Source organism: Leucoraja erinacea, chromosome 7, assembly GCF_028641065.1.
Source record: "Leucoraja erinacea ecotype New England chromosome 7, Leri_hhj_1, whole genome shotgun sequence".
Lineage (NCBI taxonomy): Eukaryota > Metazoa > Chordata > Chondrichthyes > Rajiformes > Rajidae > Leucoraja > Leucoraja erinaceus.
Window position 1 is genome coordinate 2,149,663 of NC_073383.1, and position 18,003 is coordinate 2,167,665.

General features: G+C 43.8%; 1 protein-coding gene across 1 annotated transcript; it reads left to right on the forward strand.

Annotated features, from left to right (window-relative positions):
- Positions 1-1,622: 1,622 nt before the first annotated feature.
- LOC129698542 (gamma-crystallin S-1-like) lies at positions 1,623-7,951 on the forward strand (the record flags this gene model as incomplete). The annotated part of the gene is made up of 2 exons (XM_055637622.1): positions 1,623-1,902; positions 7,335-7,951. Coding segments are annotated over 2 exons (549 nt in total), but the record flags the coding sequence as incomplete, so codon positions are not given.
- Positions 7,952-18,003: the final 10,052 nt, after the last annotated feature.

Sequence of the window (18,003 nt, forward strand, 5' to 3'; positions counted from 1 at the left end):
GACTTTGTTTCCACCTCCAGCTGCTGCATGATCGGCTGAGTGGTTCCAGCTTTTCAGTTTTTTTGTTTCGGATTTCCATCATATGCAGTTTTTGTCCAAATTGTAGAGTACTACTGCCAGCTGAATAAAGGACCAGGGCCAAAGTGAAACCTTGGATCCTGATATTACAAATGGGAATCTTTTCCAATTGGAAATCCACTTTTGTCAAACATCTGGGTAGACTGTGATACCACTATAAAAAAAAAGTTTCAAATTCCTTATTGTCTCCCTTTCCTGAGGATCACTTCCATAGCCATTCCAACCTCAAGCAGCACAAATACTAATTTAAAACAGGAATAGCTGTTCTTTGTTCACCTTTCAGCACCTCAGCATGTCCCAAAACAGTCAATGAAGTACTTTATCAGGTGTAAAACAGCAAAGAAGGCATCCAATTGGCATGGTGGCGCAGCGGTAGAGTTGCTGCCATACAGTGACAGAGACCCAGGTTCGATCCCTACTACGGGTACTATCTGTACGGAGATTGGACATTCTCCCCGTGATCTGCGTGAGTTTTCTCCGGGATCTCCGGTTTCCTTTCACTCCAAAGACGTACAGATTATAATTGTTTGTATAAGTGTTTATAATTTGTTTGGTTGTTTTGTTGTATAAGTGTTTAAGTTGTATAAGTGTTTATAATTTGTTTAGTTGTTTTGTTGTTTGGCTTTTGCACAAAAGTCCGCGAGCATTGCCACTTTCATTTCACTGCACATCTCGTATGTGTATGTGACAAATAAACTTGACTTGACTTGACTTGACTTGAGATTTGTAGGTTAATTGGCTTGGTATAAATGTACATTGTTTCCCGTGAGTGTGGGATAGTGTTAATGTGCGGGGATCGCTGATCGATGCAGACTCAATTGGTCAAAGGGCCTGTTTCCCTGCTGTATCTCTGAACTAAACTAAACTAAATTTAGATACAGGAAACTCCCACAAACAGCAGCATTTTAATGAAGTTGCTGAATAGATAAGTCTTGACCAGGGAACTGTGGATAACCCTGCCACACTTTCTTGAATAAGGACTTCTGTGGCTATCTTAGAGAGAAGTTGAGTGCCTCATCTGAAAAGTAGCAACTACAACTGAGTTTAGCTCCTCAGTTACAGGCAGCTATCACATACTGATCTGCGGCCATTGGATAACATAATCATTTGATAGCTAAGAAGAGAAAAATAAATCAATATTAGATACAAAGAAGATTTAAAAAATAGTAGTAGCAAAGCTATGAATAGGCTGACCAATGGATGCACCTTCAGCGCTTGTTCATGAACATTTGGCCCAGAACAATTAAACAGCATCAAAGCAGAATGAAAAAGAATCAGAGGTCATCTATAAACCTGAATCAGGCGGCTTTGTCTGCCGTGCTGGAAGGTTTTATTCTAACTTTGTCTTTTTGCTGATATATACTACTGAAACCATTAGAATAACAAAGGTATTTCCTACGGTGGCATTTTGGTTCAGCGTATAAATACCCTGCTGAATGAGGCAGTGTTGTATACAGGTGGGATTCCATACTGAAGCTCAAAATGGGAAAGGCAAGGCAGCCCTCGTGTTTTCAGAATCTGCTATTAATGTTTCAGCCGGATGAAAAATAATAACTCACCTGTTTAATTCCCCACAGATCATCTTCTACGAGGACAGGAACTTCCAGGGTCGGCACTATGAGTGCAGCACCGACTGTGCCGACCTGTCCCCTTACTTCAGCCGCTGTAACTCCATCCGTGTGGACAGTGACTGGTGGGTGGCGTACGAGAGACCCAACTACATGGGGTACCAGTATGTCCTGAACAGGGGGGAGTATCCTGACTACCAGCGCTGGATGGGATTCAACGACTGTGTCAAGTCATGCCGCAGTTACCCTCAGGTGCGTGGAAGACACTTGCTAACCTTTGTGAAATTCTGGAGCATTTCTCATTTTGTCGGGTTCTGTAAACATGTAATGTCACTTTATATAATTCAGTCCGCCAAAACCTACCTGATCACCTGGTTGCTAAACACTTTAACTCCCCCTCCCATTCCCACACCGACCTTTCTGTCCTGGGCCTCCTCCATTATCAGAGTGAGGCCCAGCACAAATTGGAGAAATACCACCTCATATTTCGCTTGGGAAGCTTACACACTAGCAGTATGAACATTGACTTCTCAGACTTCAAGTAACCTTTCCTTGCCCTCTCTCCCCATCACTCCTCCTTCCTAGTTCTCCGACCAGTATGTCTTTCCCTCTGATTTAATTTCATCTCCATATGCTTCATTGTCACTTTCTCCTAGTTAACAATGATCTACTATACATTTTCCTTGAGCTGCATTCCTTTTTGATGTCTCATTTTCACACCTTGCACTTCCTTATCTCTGTCTCCCTCTCCCCTGGCTCTCAGTCTGAATAAGGGTCTCGACCCGAAACGCCACGGAGTGTGCTGTCTGTCCCACTGAGATTGCATTTCGTTGTCTCTGTACTGTACACTGACAATGACAATTAAAGTTGAATCTGAATCTAAATCTGACTGAGTTACTCCAGCTTTTTGTGTCTATCTTGCATTCAGCCTCAGGCAATTGATGTATTGCTGAAAAGCTTCTTATATTGATTTGAAGATTTTTCTTGATCTTTGTTTTCCTCTTGTGGTGATAAATCCACCTTAATCATTCTGCTTTGTGAAATTTCAAATTTGGATTGTAAGACTGACATAAAGCAGGAATTGCCACTGGTATAAATTTTTTTTTTAAATTCTATAGTGTATTGGAATTTCCCACAGCAGTTATTAATTTTCAAGATGTACAGGTCTCTGGATTTCAGATCTCGACCCAAAACGTCACCTATTCCTTCTCTCCAGAGATGCTGCCTGACGCGTTGTGTTACTCCAGCTTTTTGTGTCTATCTTTGATTTAAACCAGCATCTGCAATTCCTTCCTACACAAAGGAATTGGGATCATTTATGGAATCTCCTGAGGAGTATAAAGGATGAGGCAGTGAAATTACGAAGGAAATTAGGAAAGTTAAAAAGGGGCCCTGGGATATTCTTGGCAGATATGGTGAAAAGGCATTTTAAGAGAAAAATAATATCCTGGAAGAAAAGAGATCCCTTGAATGTCAACACAGTCGACTATGAATATTTCTCATCTGTATTATCTGTGGTGAAGCTGCTGAAACTATCCAGGGGAGGAGACAGTGAAATCCCGGAATATATTAACACTGCGATGGAGCTGATGTTGGGGGTCATCAAAAGCACAAGGATGGATGCATCTCTAGATCCCCATTAGCTGCCTCCTTGGATGTTATGGAAAGGGCGACACGTGGCGCAGCAATAGAGTTGCTGCCTTACAGCGCTTTCTGCGCCAGAGACCCGGGTTTGATCCCGACCACGGGTGCTGTCTGTACGGAGTTTGTACCTTCTCCCCATGACCGCGTGGGTTTTCTCCAAGATCTTCAGTTTCCTCACATACTCCAAAGACCTACTGGTTTGTAGGTTAATTGCCTTGTTAAAATTGTAAAACCGTGCCTAGAGTGTGTAGGATAGTGTTAATGTGCGGGGATCACTGGTCGATGCAGACTTGGTGAGCCGAAGGGCCTATTTCCGAGCTGTATCTAAACTAAATTAAAAAATGAAAAATACACATTCCTGTATTTTTGTCAGCCACAGATGTTCTGCCAGAAAACTGGAGGATAGCTAATATTGTGCCTATATTTAAGGAAGGCACTATGAAGAAGCTAGGGAAGTACAGGCCAGTGAGCTATTCATCATTTTCGGGAAGTGTATTGGAAGGAATTCTGAGGGAAAGGAATGTACTTGCATTTGGAAAGTTGAGGTCTGATTAGGATTTGTCAGCTGGACTTTGTTCGGAGATCATGTCTCTCTAATTTGATTGAGTGTTTTGAAGAGTATTGATAGACTATATGAGATGTCCACATGGACTTTAACAAGGCCTTTGACAAGGTTTTTACATTGTTTGTAAATATGGGGATATGGAGAGAAGGCAGGAACGGGGTACTGATTGGGGATGATCAGCCATGATCACATTGAATCGTGGTGCTGGCCCAAAGGACCGAATGGCCTACTCCTGTACCTATTGTCTATGGTCTATTGTAAGCTTATAACACATGGAATCCAGAGTGAGCAATTGGATACGAAATTGGCTTGTTTGTAGGAGGCAAAGTGTGCTAATGGAAAGTTGGTTCAGGACAGTGTCAGTAACGAGTGGTGTAGTGTAGGACCCACTGTTACTTGTCAATTAATGATTTGGTTGAGAATGTGTAGGAAGGAACTGCAGATGCTGGTTTACACTGAAGATAGACACAATATGCTGGAGTAACTCGGCGGGACAGGTAGCATCTCTGGAGAGAAGAATGGGTGTAGTTCTTCAGACTACTGAATGGTGGTGGCATGATTAGTGAGTGTGCAAATGAATCCCAAAGTTGCTGGACAGTGAAGAATATTGTCCAGTGTTACAACAGGATTTTGATTAACTAGGAAAGTGGGCAAAGGAAAGGCAGATGGAATCCAACTCAGACAAGGGCAATGTGATACATTTTGGGAAGTTAAATCAGCCCAGCGTTCACACTAAATGACAGGGCCTTACAGATTGTGGTGGAACAGTGAACCCTTGGGGTACAAAAATACACAGTTCCCTAAAGTTGGCAATGGAGGTAAACAGAGGTGAAGAATGCATACGGCAAGCTTGCCTTCATCGGCTGAGGCACGGAGGAAAGAGTTGAAATGTCATGTTATAGTTGTACAACGTGTTTCTATGCTGTACTTGGAATATTATGTGCAGTTTACTTTACTTTAGTTTAGTTTAGTTTAGTTTAGTTTAGTTTGGATACAGACCCTTTGGCCCTCTGAGTCCAGGCCAATAAATCAATTCTACATGCTGTACATTGGGCCAAATTCTGGAGTATGGTTTTTTTAGAATTATCCTGTTGACCTGTTGTTTAAGCAACTAAGTTACAGAAAGTGGGTTAAACATGATTATGTGCAGTTTACAGAGGAGATTTTAGTTTAGTTTACAGAGAAAGTTTTAGCTTTTAGTTTAGTTTAGTTTAGTTTGGATACAGACCCTTTGGCCCTCTGAGTCCAGGCCAATAAATCAATCACCTCTACACTTGTTCTACCCAACATACTAGGGACAATTTTCAGAAGTCAATTAACCTGCAAACCTGCACGTCTTTGGAATCTGGGAGTAAACCGGAGCACCCCGGAGAAAACCCATGTAGTTCCAGGCAAAATGTTAGTATTTTACCTTAGGCTTTAGTACAAACACCGTACAGGCAACACCAGTAGTCGGAATCTAACCCAGATCTCTGCCGCTGTAAAGCAGCAATTCAGTCGCTGTGCCACCAGTTGTGGTCACTATGCTATAGAAAAGATGATATTAAGCTAGAAGGAGTGCAGGTCAAGATTCACAAAGATGGAGTCTACATTAGGAGAGAGTGGATAGACTGGTCTGTTTCCCCTGGACCAACGGAGGCTGAGTAGTGATATAACAGAGGTTTATAAAATCATAAGAGGCATGAATAGGCTTGATACCAAAGTCCCTTTCCAATGGACTTACTTAGACTTAGTTCCTCCCACACTGTTGAGTGCATTGGGCAGCAAGCTTTGGCCATTCTGTTCGGTCATGTGCGACGTCTTCCACCCTCGATAGGTTTGCGTCCCGGGCTTCCAAATCCTCCTGGAATGTTCGCCTCCATGTGAGAATTGGTCGGCGTCTCTTCCTTCTTCCGTCAGCTTGCCATGTCGTTGCTATCTTAGCTGCATGTTCTGGTGACATTCTGAATACATGTCCTGCAGATTTCATCCTACGTCCCTCTATGTCCTGGCTGAGAGGCTTTGTTGCAGTTTCACGGTAGATCGCCTCGTTTGTGATGTGGGCTCTGTAGCTAGTCTTCAGGATCTTCCTCAAGCAGTGTTGTTGGAATGCATCCAATTTATTTTTCATCTTCAAATTGATTTTCCATGTCTCACTGGCATAGAGGGCTGTAGGGAGGACTACGGAATGGAGGAGCTTGACTTTTAGCATCTTGGATATCCCGCCACAAGACCATATTGGCTGCATTCTTCTGAAGACTGATGCAGCTTTGCCAATTCGGGAGTTGATGACTTTGATGACAATTCGGGAGTTGATGAAAACAGGTTTAAGCTGAGAGAGAAGTGGTTTAGGTCATAAGGTCATGAGTGAATGGAGTAGAATTAGGCCATTCGGCTTATCAAGTCTATCCACCATTCAATCATGGCTGATCTATCTCTCCCTCCTAACCCCATTCTCCTGCCTTCTCCCTATAACCCCTGACACCTGTACTGATCAAGAATCTATCTATCTATCTCTGCTTTAAAAATATCCATTGACTTGGCTTCCACAGCCATCAATAGCAAAAAATCCACAGATTCACCACCCTCTGACTGATGAAATTCCTCCTCATCTCCTTCCTAAAGGAACGTCCTTTAATTCTGAGTATGACCACTAGTCCTCGACTCTCCCACTATTGGAAACATCCTCTTGGATCAAGACTCTATCCAGGCCTTTCACTGTTCGGTATGTTTCAATGAGGTGTCCCCTCATCCTTCTAAACTCCAGCGAGTACAGGTCCAGTGTCGACAAACGCTCATCACAGGTTAAAGGAGATCTGAGGGGTAAATTTTTCACACAGACTTGCTGGTATCAGGAATAGGCAGCCAGAGGAAGTAGTGGAGCCAGGAGCAGTAACAACATTTAAGAGGCTTCTGGCCGTACTTGAATGGACAGGCTGTAAAGGAATACAGTCGGCTAGTAGGATTAGTGCAGATAGGAATGAAGGGCAGTATAGATGTGGTAGGCCAAGGGCCTGGTTCTACGCGGTACAATCCATGCGTGTATTACACTAGATTTAACCGATTTCCCTGACAGTCTCTCTGACTCCACTACTTATTTTTCAAAGAGGACTTTAATTTCAAAAATATAAAAATTACACAGTTAAAACCAAGTTGCCTGCGTGACTTAAATGGAAATATTTAAAAGCAGGAAATATTTCATCCTGCTTTTTCAGTTCAAGTCATCTTTCTTCATTTGGAGATGTACACTGAATTAGTTGACCTGTTTCTCTCCTGTTCTCAGATAACATTCTCAGCATTTGAATGCATCCAGTGACTAGGCAACTATTCATTTCCTTTCCTCATTCTGTTTTTTTTTTATACTTCAAAGGTTGCTGATAGATTTATGTTGATGTATTTCAAATTTCTTTTTGGGCAACCATGGAATTGTAATAACTGCAACTCACACACACAGTTGTTCCAACACCTGATGACTGTATGCTTTCCATTCCAGTACCGAGGAGGCAACTACAGGATGAAAATTTACGAGAGGCCTGACTTTGGAGGACAGATGATGGAATTCATGGACGACTGTCCCTCCGTCTACGATCGTTTCCGTAACCGTGACATTCACTCCTGCCACGTGATGGATGGTTACTGGATCTTCTATGAACAAGCCAACTACAGAGGCCGACAGTACTTCATGAGACCCGGGGAGTACAGGAAATACAATGACTGGGGCGGATACAACTCCACCATCGGGTCTTTCAGGCGCATGAGGGACTTCTAATTCCTCTTTGCAAAATAGATTTTGTCACAATGACAGATTTCAGAATATAATAAAACATGCTAACTGTTATATTTTGACGTGCTTTTGTGTCACTTCCACTACTCCTCTGAAGATGCACATTACGGAATGGGTAAAAGATGTTTAGATTATCTTGGAGAACGAGAGAATGCACCAAACAAACGATTTCACACCAAAATCCTTATGTAACTCAGTCAGCTGTTCATTTGGATGCTTCCCAGCCCTTTTAATGTAAAGTAGCTGGTAGATCACAAATTAAGCAATTGTATGAGTAAATATGAAGAACATAGTTTGATCACATAGGCCCTTGCCCTTAACATTAGGGAAGTTATGTTGCAGCTGTATAAAGCATTGGGTAAGCCAAATTTGGAGTTTTACGTGCAGTTCCAGTCATAAGGTCATAAGGGATGGGAATGTCCTTCCTAAAGGAACGTCCTTCAAATCTGAGGTTATAACCTTTAGTCCTAGACTCTCCCACTAGTGGAAACATCCTCTCCACATCCAGTCATCGCATTACAGGAAGGATGTGGGAGCTTTGGACATGATGCAAAAGGGGAAGCAGGATATTAACTAGATTATTATCTATTATCTATAAGGAAAAGTTGGACAGACTTGGATTGTTTTCTCTGGAGTTTGAGGGGATGACCTGATAGATGGATTTACAATTCATAAGTGATAGGAGCAGAATCAGGCCATTCGGCTCATCAAGTCTACTCTGCCATTCAACCACGTCTGATCTCTCTTTCCCTCTCAACCCCATTCTCCTGCCTTCTCCCCATAACCCCTGACACACATAATAATTAAGAATCTATCTATCTCTACCTTAAAAATATCAATTGAGTTGGTTTGCACAGCCTTCTGAGGCAAAGAATTCCACAGATTCACCACCATCTGACTAAGGAAATTCTTCCTCATCTCCTTTCTAAAGGAATGTCGTTTTATTCTGAGGTTATGGCCTCTGGCCCGAGACCACTAATCCCCTGTATCCATTCCCCTTTGTAAACAAGCTTAAACGGGCCATCTTGGTTGGCATGGACAAGTTGGGCCGAAGGGCCTGTTTCCGTGCTGTACGACTCGATGACCCGAAGACTCTGTGTCCATAAGCGATGGTGATGTAGATCTGGGTTTCGGAGCGTTTCTCGGTCTTGTCACGTCTTGTCACGCCCAGACTTTAGCCATTTGCCTTGCAGGATGCCGCAGAAAGGCAGAGGGTGCAGAGACAAGTATTCCAGCCTGAAATGAGGTGCAGTTCTGTCAAATCCTTGGCTGAAGTAGGAATCCACAGACCCAGATTCACATCCCAGCATGGCAGCTGTGGAATGTAAGAGCAGAACAGAGAACATAGAACAGAGAACACCAGTCACGAGTTCACAAGTTATAGGAGTAGAATTAGGCCATTCAGCCTGTTGAGTCTACTCCGCCTTTTAATCATGGCTGATCTCTGCCTCCTAATCTTCCTAATTTTACTGCCTTCTCACTATATCCCTTGACACCCATTCTAATCAAGAATTTGTCTTCATCTGCCTTAGAAAGTATCCACTGACTTGGCCTCCACAGCCCGCTGTGGCAATGAATTCCACTGATTAACCACCGACTAAAGAAGTTCCTCCTCACCTCCTTTCTAAAAGAGCGTCCTTTAATTCTGAGGCTACGACCTCTGGTCCTTGACTCTCCCACCAGTGGAAACATCCACTCCACATTCACTCTATCCAAGCCTTCCACTATTCAATAAGTTTCAATGAGGTTCCCCCTCATTCTTCCAAACTCCAGCGAGCAGAGGCCCAGTGCTGTCAAATGTTCATCATGTGCTAACTCACTCATTCCTGGAGTCAACACATTACTCGATACTGAATACTAAAGACCAACACATCTGAACTAGCTACAACTATTGCCTAAATATTCCAGTATATTCACAAAAATGGCATTAAAACAAATATATGGAAACTTTGCCAGGTATACCCCGTACAGATAAAGCAGCACAAGATCGATCTGGTTAACCAGTCCAAACCCAATCATCAATAACAAATAAGGTATTATTGACAAAGCTATCATACAGCAATAACCTACTTCCTAATGGCCAGTCTGGCTTTTGCCAGGACCACTCAGCTCTATGCCTCACTATAGCCTTCATCCAAATGTGGGGTAAAGAGTGAACTTTAGCGGTGGTGAGAATGATTGCCCTTGACATACAGGCAATGCTTGAGAGAGTGGAGCACCAAGGACCCTGCTAACAATGAAGTCAAAGAGAAAACACTCGCAGGGCTGAAGACATACCTTGCAGATGCATTACATTGGTCAATCATTCCAGAACATCACTACGGGAGCTCTTCAGACATCATCAGTGAGCCTTCCTTCTATCATAGGCCAAAATAGACCCGTGTCATAGTATAATCAGAGCACGTCATACTGGAAAGTTCTGATTAGTTTAGTCTAATTAGATAAGATCAGTCTAAGATCTTAATTAATGGTGGAGCAGTTTTGGAAATCTGAAGATAGACACAAAATGCTGGAGTAAGTCAGCGGGACAGGCAGCATCTCTGGAGAGAAGGAATCGGTGATGTTTCGGGTTGAGACCCTTCTTCAGATTTCCAAGTCACCTCCAACATTCATTAGGACCTTGGACCGATATGATACTTCAGCACTATTTTCCTACTGCTTAACTCCCTTAATATTCTATCGAAATGTGGCTTGAATGAACACCTGGTATAAGCTTGCATTAGCCTCTAGGGTAGAGAATGCCAAGGGTCCACCACTCTCTGGGTGAAGAGATCTCTCATTTGAGTCCTAAATTTGGTATGCGTTGATGAGGATGCCTGTCGATCCCTAAACTCTTGAAATTAATTGACTATTTTCTCATATCGCAATTCTGCTCTCCCTAAAACCTACACTCCCCCGATGGCAAGTACATTCTTTCTTAGGTTACGAAACCAAAATTGTACACAATATTTCAGAAACTCTGCAGACCAGGCAGTGTCTGTGAAGGGAAATGAACGGATGATGCTTCAGCGGGACAGGCAGCATCTCTGGAGGGAAAGAATGGGTGACGTTTTGGGTCAAGACCCATCTTCAGAAGTCTGAAGAAGGGTCTCGACCCAAAAGCCACCCATTCCTTCGCTCCAGAGAAGCTGCCTGTCCCGCTAAGTTACTCCAGCATTTTGTGTCTCTCTTCGGTTTAAACCAGCATCTGCCATTCCCTTCCTACAGATGATGTTTCAGGTTGCGACCCTTCATGAGTCATCTGTCCATCCCACAGACCCTGTCTAACTTGCCGAGTTTGTCCAGCAGTTTGTTTTTGTCTCCCGATTCCAGCATCTGCAATGTTTTATATCTCCACAATATTTCAAGTCTGACCAAGACCCTATAAAGTATCAGAGTCAGAGTCAGAGTCAGAGTTCATTTAATTGTCATTGCGACCCCTTCCAAACGAGTCGTTCTGCAGTCCATACACACAATAGACCCTGACACAACTAACATTTTAAACCCATCACATTGTGTCCAGCAGTTTGTTTTTCTCTCACGATTCCAGCATCTGCAATGTTTTATATCTCCACAAATTTCAAGTGTGATGGCGATTGTCCCGCGGCCATGAAGCCAGATGGTGCGAGGTCGGATCTTGGTGTTGCCCCCGGTGTGTGCTCGCAAAGTCCCTTCGTTCCAGCCGCGCGGGGCAAGGTTAGGCCCCGCTCCAGGACCTCTTCAACCCCGCAAACGGGCGGGAGAATTCGCCGTTGCAGGACCGAAAAGCAGTCTCCCTTTGGAGCCGCGCTGTCCGAGCATACCCAGACCCCTTTAGAAGCCTCCGACTCAGCATTCTCTCAGCTATCGGCAGTAACAGCTCCTCCACCGATCCACCCGCTCCTCTCGGCCAGCTCCGCGACGGCAACGGTGAGTCGGCACCAGAGTCCCCGGCTTTTCCTGTTGGGAGGCCGGTGTCGTTGCGGCCTAACACCTCGACGGAAAAGGTCGGGTCTCCAGTGCAGGGAGAGATTCAAAAGTTTCCCCCAACCTCCCAGGGCCCCACCCCCCACACACACACCCCCCTAACAAAAACTACACAAAAAACACAGACAAAAAATAATAAAACGCGGACAGGCTGCAGAGGCCGCTGCTGGCCAGAGCCGCGCCGCCTACCGGAGATTATCATTTAGATTTCCTTGCTCCTGTACTCAAACCTTCTAATAATCAAGGTAACATACCATTTATCTTTTTAATTGCTCACTGCACCTGCACAGTAACCTTTGTTGACTCCTGTACAAGCATACCCAGATCCTTTTGAACACCCCTCTCCATTCTCTCACTATGTAACAGATCCACTGATCCATCCTCTTCCCTGTACAGGGACCCGACTCTTTCCCTGTTGGGTCTCCGGTGTCGTTGGGCCTAACATCGTGGAGCTGGCGGCTGCCTCCAACCGGAACCAACCTGAGGGCTCCAGTCGCGGAGCCTGCGGACTTCGAAGTGGGGACAGCTGTGGTGGCGCACGGCTGCGACCATACTTCGGAGCTTCGGAGGCTCCGGCCACAGACTCGGTGGACAGGAACATCGGGAGCTCACAGGTACCTGGTGGGAGACCGTTTTTCGGAGCTCCCGCAACGGCAAATTCTCCTGCCGGAATTGCGGGGTTTAAAGGACTCGGAGCGGGGCCTAATATCGCCCGGCATGGCTTAAACGGCCACAGGACTTACCATCAACCACTAGGGGCTTTAACATCGTGAGCCCCAGGCGCCTCAACGCTACAGTTGGACTGCTGGACCGCGGGAGAAGAACAAAGGGAAGAGATAAGACTTTTGCCTTCCATCACAGTGAGGAGGTGTTGGAGATTCACTGTGATGAATGTTTATGTAAATTGTGTTAAGTGTGTGCCTTGGTTTTTTTTTTGTAATGTCATGACTGTAGGAATGAAATTTTGTTCAAACCTTGTCTGTGTGAATGACAATAAAAGGCATTCTATTCTATTATATTTTACTTCGGAGTCACGTGAGTGACTACGTGAAAGAAGCCCGCTACGACGCATGCGTGTCATATCGCATACACGCATTGAACGAGTCAGACGTGGGAGACGACGTCTCCCTAGAGGGAAATGCAAAGAAGCAGGTAAGAGACTGCAAAATTTTTCCCACTTACCTTGCAGGTAGGAAATACAAGAAGCTGCGGGAGCTGGAGGGGAGAACTGCAGAAACAGCGCAGCCAGCAGCCAGCAGCAGCCGATAGCACGCGAATCCTCCGGAGAGGATTCCTAAAAGCTATTTTTAGCAGCAGAACAGCTGTGCCCGACGTCGCTCCCCGCACCGGCAAGATTGACTGCTGCCGGGCGGGAAGCGAAGCAACACATCCCGAAGCGGCTGCATCCACCCGGAAGAGAGAGAGCCGACATCGGAGACCCCGTTATTTGGGGGGGGAGACCTGTCTAAACAGGTAAAAGAATTGGCGAGGAGGCTTGACTTTGGGGCTGATTAAAGCATCCAAAGGATATCTGGGGAAGACATTAACCTTATGTGCATCCTAAGAGAGGTAGTGTTTTTGTAATTATACTACAAAGAATTGGGCAGAGGTACCCAGCAGCAGCGTCCTGTTTAGGGTTTGGCCCGGGACGACCACTGTGGAAGATGCAAAAGTAACATTAACCTTTAGGCTCTCCACAACCGCGTATGAAACCAAGAAAAATAACTTGGTTACCACCAATAACCATGGAGGTAGGTGAATTTGGGGCTCCAGCATTAATAGGGAGCACGGAAGTTGGAGGGACATTGCAACTTCATGTTGAAGCTTGGTGTAATATATCTATGGACAGATACATCCTTAGCAGTTTTAAGGGATATCTGATAGAGTTTCTACTCAAACAAAACCCTCCAGTACAACATAAACCGGACAGATATACATGCTGGTAATGGAATAAACCAAACCTGAACAACAGGATTTGTCTCAAACATCTTTATTAAAAATAAGAAAGATGGGGGTTGCCGTATTATTATGGATTATCAATGCTTCACAATGTTGTGCAATATATTCATTTTAAAGATGGATACTTTTAGCAGTGCTAAAGACTTAGTTTTCAGCAGGCTACTGTATGGCAAGTATTAATCTTTAAGATCCTTGCTATTCAATATCCAACAGGGGGAAGAATTTTAAACCAGCGTTGGGACTGCTGCAACACCAAAAATCATAGAGTAATGGTATAGTTGGATGATATCCTTATTGGGGGAAAACTTATGAATCGGCATGTTAGGCAGTGGTTGCCACTAAACAATTGTTTGAACAGCTGGGATTCATTGTCCATCCACTTAAGTCAAAATTGACACCATTAACACATTTAATATGTTAATGACTTTACTAATATGGAAAGCCATAGAGTTCAAAGGGCTCATAATTATAGAGGTCATTTATTTTGGCCAATGGAGCTAATGATAGAAGCTATAAAAGAATTACAATGTTGGGAATACAATGTTAAGTATTGCTCCAAACCCAATAGTTATTCACAACCCGTCTGTGCTATTACAAACAGATGCCAGTGCATTTGGTTACGGTACAACTGATACCATCTCGAGCTATGGGGGAGATGGAATATATAAGAAGCTAACCTACATAACACTAAGGGTTAGAAATGTTAAGTGCATTTCATGGGCTAAAATCTTATTGCTCAGGAATGAAACTGCAGCATGTTAGATGGTAGATAGATAATACCTCGGTGATGGCATATATAAGTCATATGGGTGGAAAGATATCAAAATCTTGTGATGAATTGGCAAATTCAATTTGGCAATGGTGTGTCCAAAGGAATATTTGGTTATCGGCTACGTATCTACCAGGGATACTAATTCAGTGGCAGACACCAGGTCACGAAAATTTATTGAAAGTACTGATGGATGTTGGATAGAACGGTATTTGCTAAAATCAGTAAAGTATGTAAGGCCAGATATTAGAATTGCATCCAGGGTTAAATCACCAGTTACCGAGGTATGTATCATTGGTACCAGATCCTGAGGCAGAAGCTACAGATGCTGTTTCACTGCACTAGGGGGAGGGGGTTTCATTTATGTATTACCTCCTTTTTCTACTTTATAAATTTGGGGTACTAAGGGAAATTCAACAGGAATCTGCATCAGGGATGTCTTAGTACCTGATTGGCTTACCCAACTATGGTTTTTCCGGGGTACAGGACATGGTGCTGGAACCATGTATAACGGTAAGACATAGTCCTAAGTTGCTGGTGCATCCAGTAACTGAGGATAGCTATCCATGTCATAGAATATATTGATTTAGTAGGTTGTAGACTCTAATACACCGCTACGGGACATGGGGCTATCAAAAAGAACTGTGGACATGATCACAGCAGCACAAAGAAGGTCTACACAATAACAATATTTAGGTCATATTAAAAATGGACTAATTACTGCCATAATAACTTTCTGGACCACAGAAATAAGGATGTTCCGGCGGTGCTAGAGTTTCTCACCAGCCTGCACTATGGAGGACTGAGTTACAGCACTGTGAATAGTGCCAGAAGTGCATTGTCAACTTATTGGTGGCAAGGAACAGTAAGACAGTCTGTGGGATCACATCCTCTGGTAGTTAAAATTTTAAGAGGCAATGTTAACACCAAGCCACCAAAAATAAGATACAACTATATCTGGGATGTAAGTGTGGTCTTGACCTTGCTAAGGAATTGGTCGCCGGCTACAGCATTAAATCTGGATAAACTAACTAGAAATGGTAATGCTGATGGCGCTAGTCACAGCGCATAAGCTCCAGTTATTGCAAAAAGTAAGACTGGATGGCTTCACTATGGCGGCAGGAAGTTTGGGGTTTGTGATCCAGGACCGTATTATTAAACAATATAGGCCAGGATCAGCGGGGCAGGTCATAGAATTGATGGCCTACCCGGAGGACAAACGCCTCTGTATAGTGAAGCACGTTTTGTTATACAGTGAAAGTACAAAGGCTATCAGAGGCAAGGAATTGGCGTTTTAATCAGCTATAAGAAACTGTACCATAGAGTGTAACTCAGACCATTTCGCGGTGGCTGAAATATGGGTTAAGATAGGCGGGAGTGGACAATAACATATTTAATTATCACTCCACCAGGGCTGCAGCTACATCCGCAGCAAAACGCCTTGATGTATCCATGGACCAAATCCTCAGGATTGCAGGATGGTTGTCGGAGAAAACGTTTTCAGAAATGTTATAACAAACCAGTTAGCAGTATGGGAACGTTTTCGGGGAACATTTTAAGTTCTGTATGATAATTTATCCCTGAAGAATACAGTGTTATGATTTGAATTAATTCGATATTATTTGTCATTTCCATTAAATAATTGGTATGAATGTTTTGAATATAATTAACAATTTCTCCCTAACTACCAAGGCAGTTGTGAAGCATGGACTCGTTTCCACGGCATGAGGTCACAGAGCTTTGAAATCTTTCACGTAGTCACTCACGTGACTCCGAAGTAAAATAGTAAGATTAAACGAGAACTTACCAGTTTGAAGTTTGATCTTTATTTTATGAGGAGGAACGTTGAGGGAATACGTGCCCTCCGCTCCCACCCTCGAATGGTCATATCTTAAACTGGTATCTCTTTAATAATCTTACTATTTTAGGTCATTATAGTGTATCTGTGACCTCACACCGCTGTTTTGAAGGATGACATGCATGCGTCGTAGCGGGCTTCTTTCACGTATTCCCTCAACGTTCCTCCTCATAAAATAAAGATCAAACTTCAAACTGGTAAGTTCTCGTTTAATCTTACTATTCTATTCTGTTATGTGTATTAAAGTCTATAACTTCACATATTACACATAATGTTCCTTCTGTCACATTCTCACCTACTGATGTCACTTACCTGGCCCTGCACTCATCCCTGGAACATCTGGGTAGGATGGACACCTACATCAGATTCATATTCATAGACTACAGCTCTGCTGTTAATACCATCATCCCAATCAAACTCATCTCTAAACTTGTGGAATTTAGAGTCGGCACTCCGATCTGCAACTGGATCCTTGACTTCCTGACCAACAGACCACGATCAGTGAGGATAGAGGACAAATCATCCTCGACGATACTCCTCAACATGGGTGCTCCACAAGGATGCCTTCTCAGCCCCCGACTACATTCCCTGTACATTCATAACTGTGCAGTCAAATACCAATCCAACTCAATTTACAAGTTCACAGACAACATCAACATAGTGGGCCGGATATCAAATAATGACGAGATGGAGTACAGGAATGAGATTGAGAACCTCGCAACCTGGTGCCAAAACAACAACCTCTCCCTCAATGTCAGCAAGACATAACATGGAGATTATGACTGATTCAGGAAGCAAAGCAGTACACACACTCCAGTGTACATTGATGGTGCCGAAGTAGAAATGATCGAAAGCTTCAGGTTCTTCGGAATCACCAGCAATTTGTTCTGGGCCAGCCACATTGAAGCACACCAATGCCTCAACTTCCTCAGAAAGTTAATGCCCCTGTCCCACTGTATGAGTTAATTCAAGAGCTCTCCCGAGTTTAAAAAATAAATCAAACTCATGGTAAGCACGTGGAATGAATGTAGCGGGTATGTCGGAGCTCGAGGGCGTCTCTTAGCGGCTCATAACGCTAACGGCAGGTACTCGGGAAGACTCGCTAACGGCAGGTAAGCATGGGAAGACTCGTGAAGATTTTTCAACATGTTCACGATAGCCCCGAGTACTGACGAGCGACCATTACCATAAATCTCCAAGTTCGAATCAGGGCAAACTCGGGAGAGCTCTTGAATTAACTCGTACCGTGGGACAGGGCTTTTAGGAAGTATTGCATGTCCTCCAACGACCAACTTCTACCATTACGCTGTTGAAATCTGTACAGATTCTAGTTTTAGAATCCTCGGCCCAGGGCTTAAACCTGTGTTTATTTGTTTGTTTGTTTGTTGTTCGTTCCGGTATAGGCACTAAGTACATGGCAGCCAGACAACAGTTGCTTGTCCTGTACTTTTGTTTTCAAGTTTTTGTGTACGTTGTGTGTTGTGACGGTCAGCAGACCAATTTCCCTCCGGGGATGAATAACATTTTATCGTATCATATCGTATCGTATCGAAAGTATTCTGTCAGGATGCATCATAGCAGTGCTTGGGAACATCTCCGTCAAAGACCGCAAGAAATAGCAGAAAGTTGTGGACTGAGCCCAGACGCAAATCAACCTCATTTCCATTGACTCCAGCATACAGTAACTTAGCAGCATTCCTAAGGACCAGTCTCAACCCGGTCACTCCCTCATTACCCCTCTCACATCAGGCAAGAAGTTTGAAAACACATACCTCCGGGGACATCCTCCCATCTGTTATAAAGGGCCTATCCCACTTGGGCGACCTAATCCGCGGGTTCTGGTGAGTTTGCCCT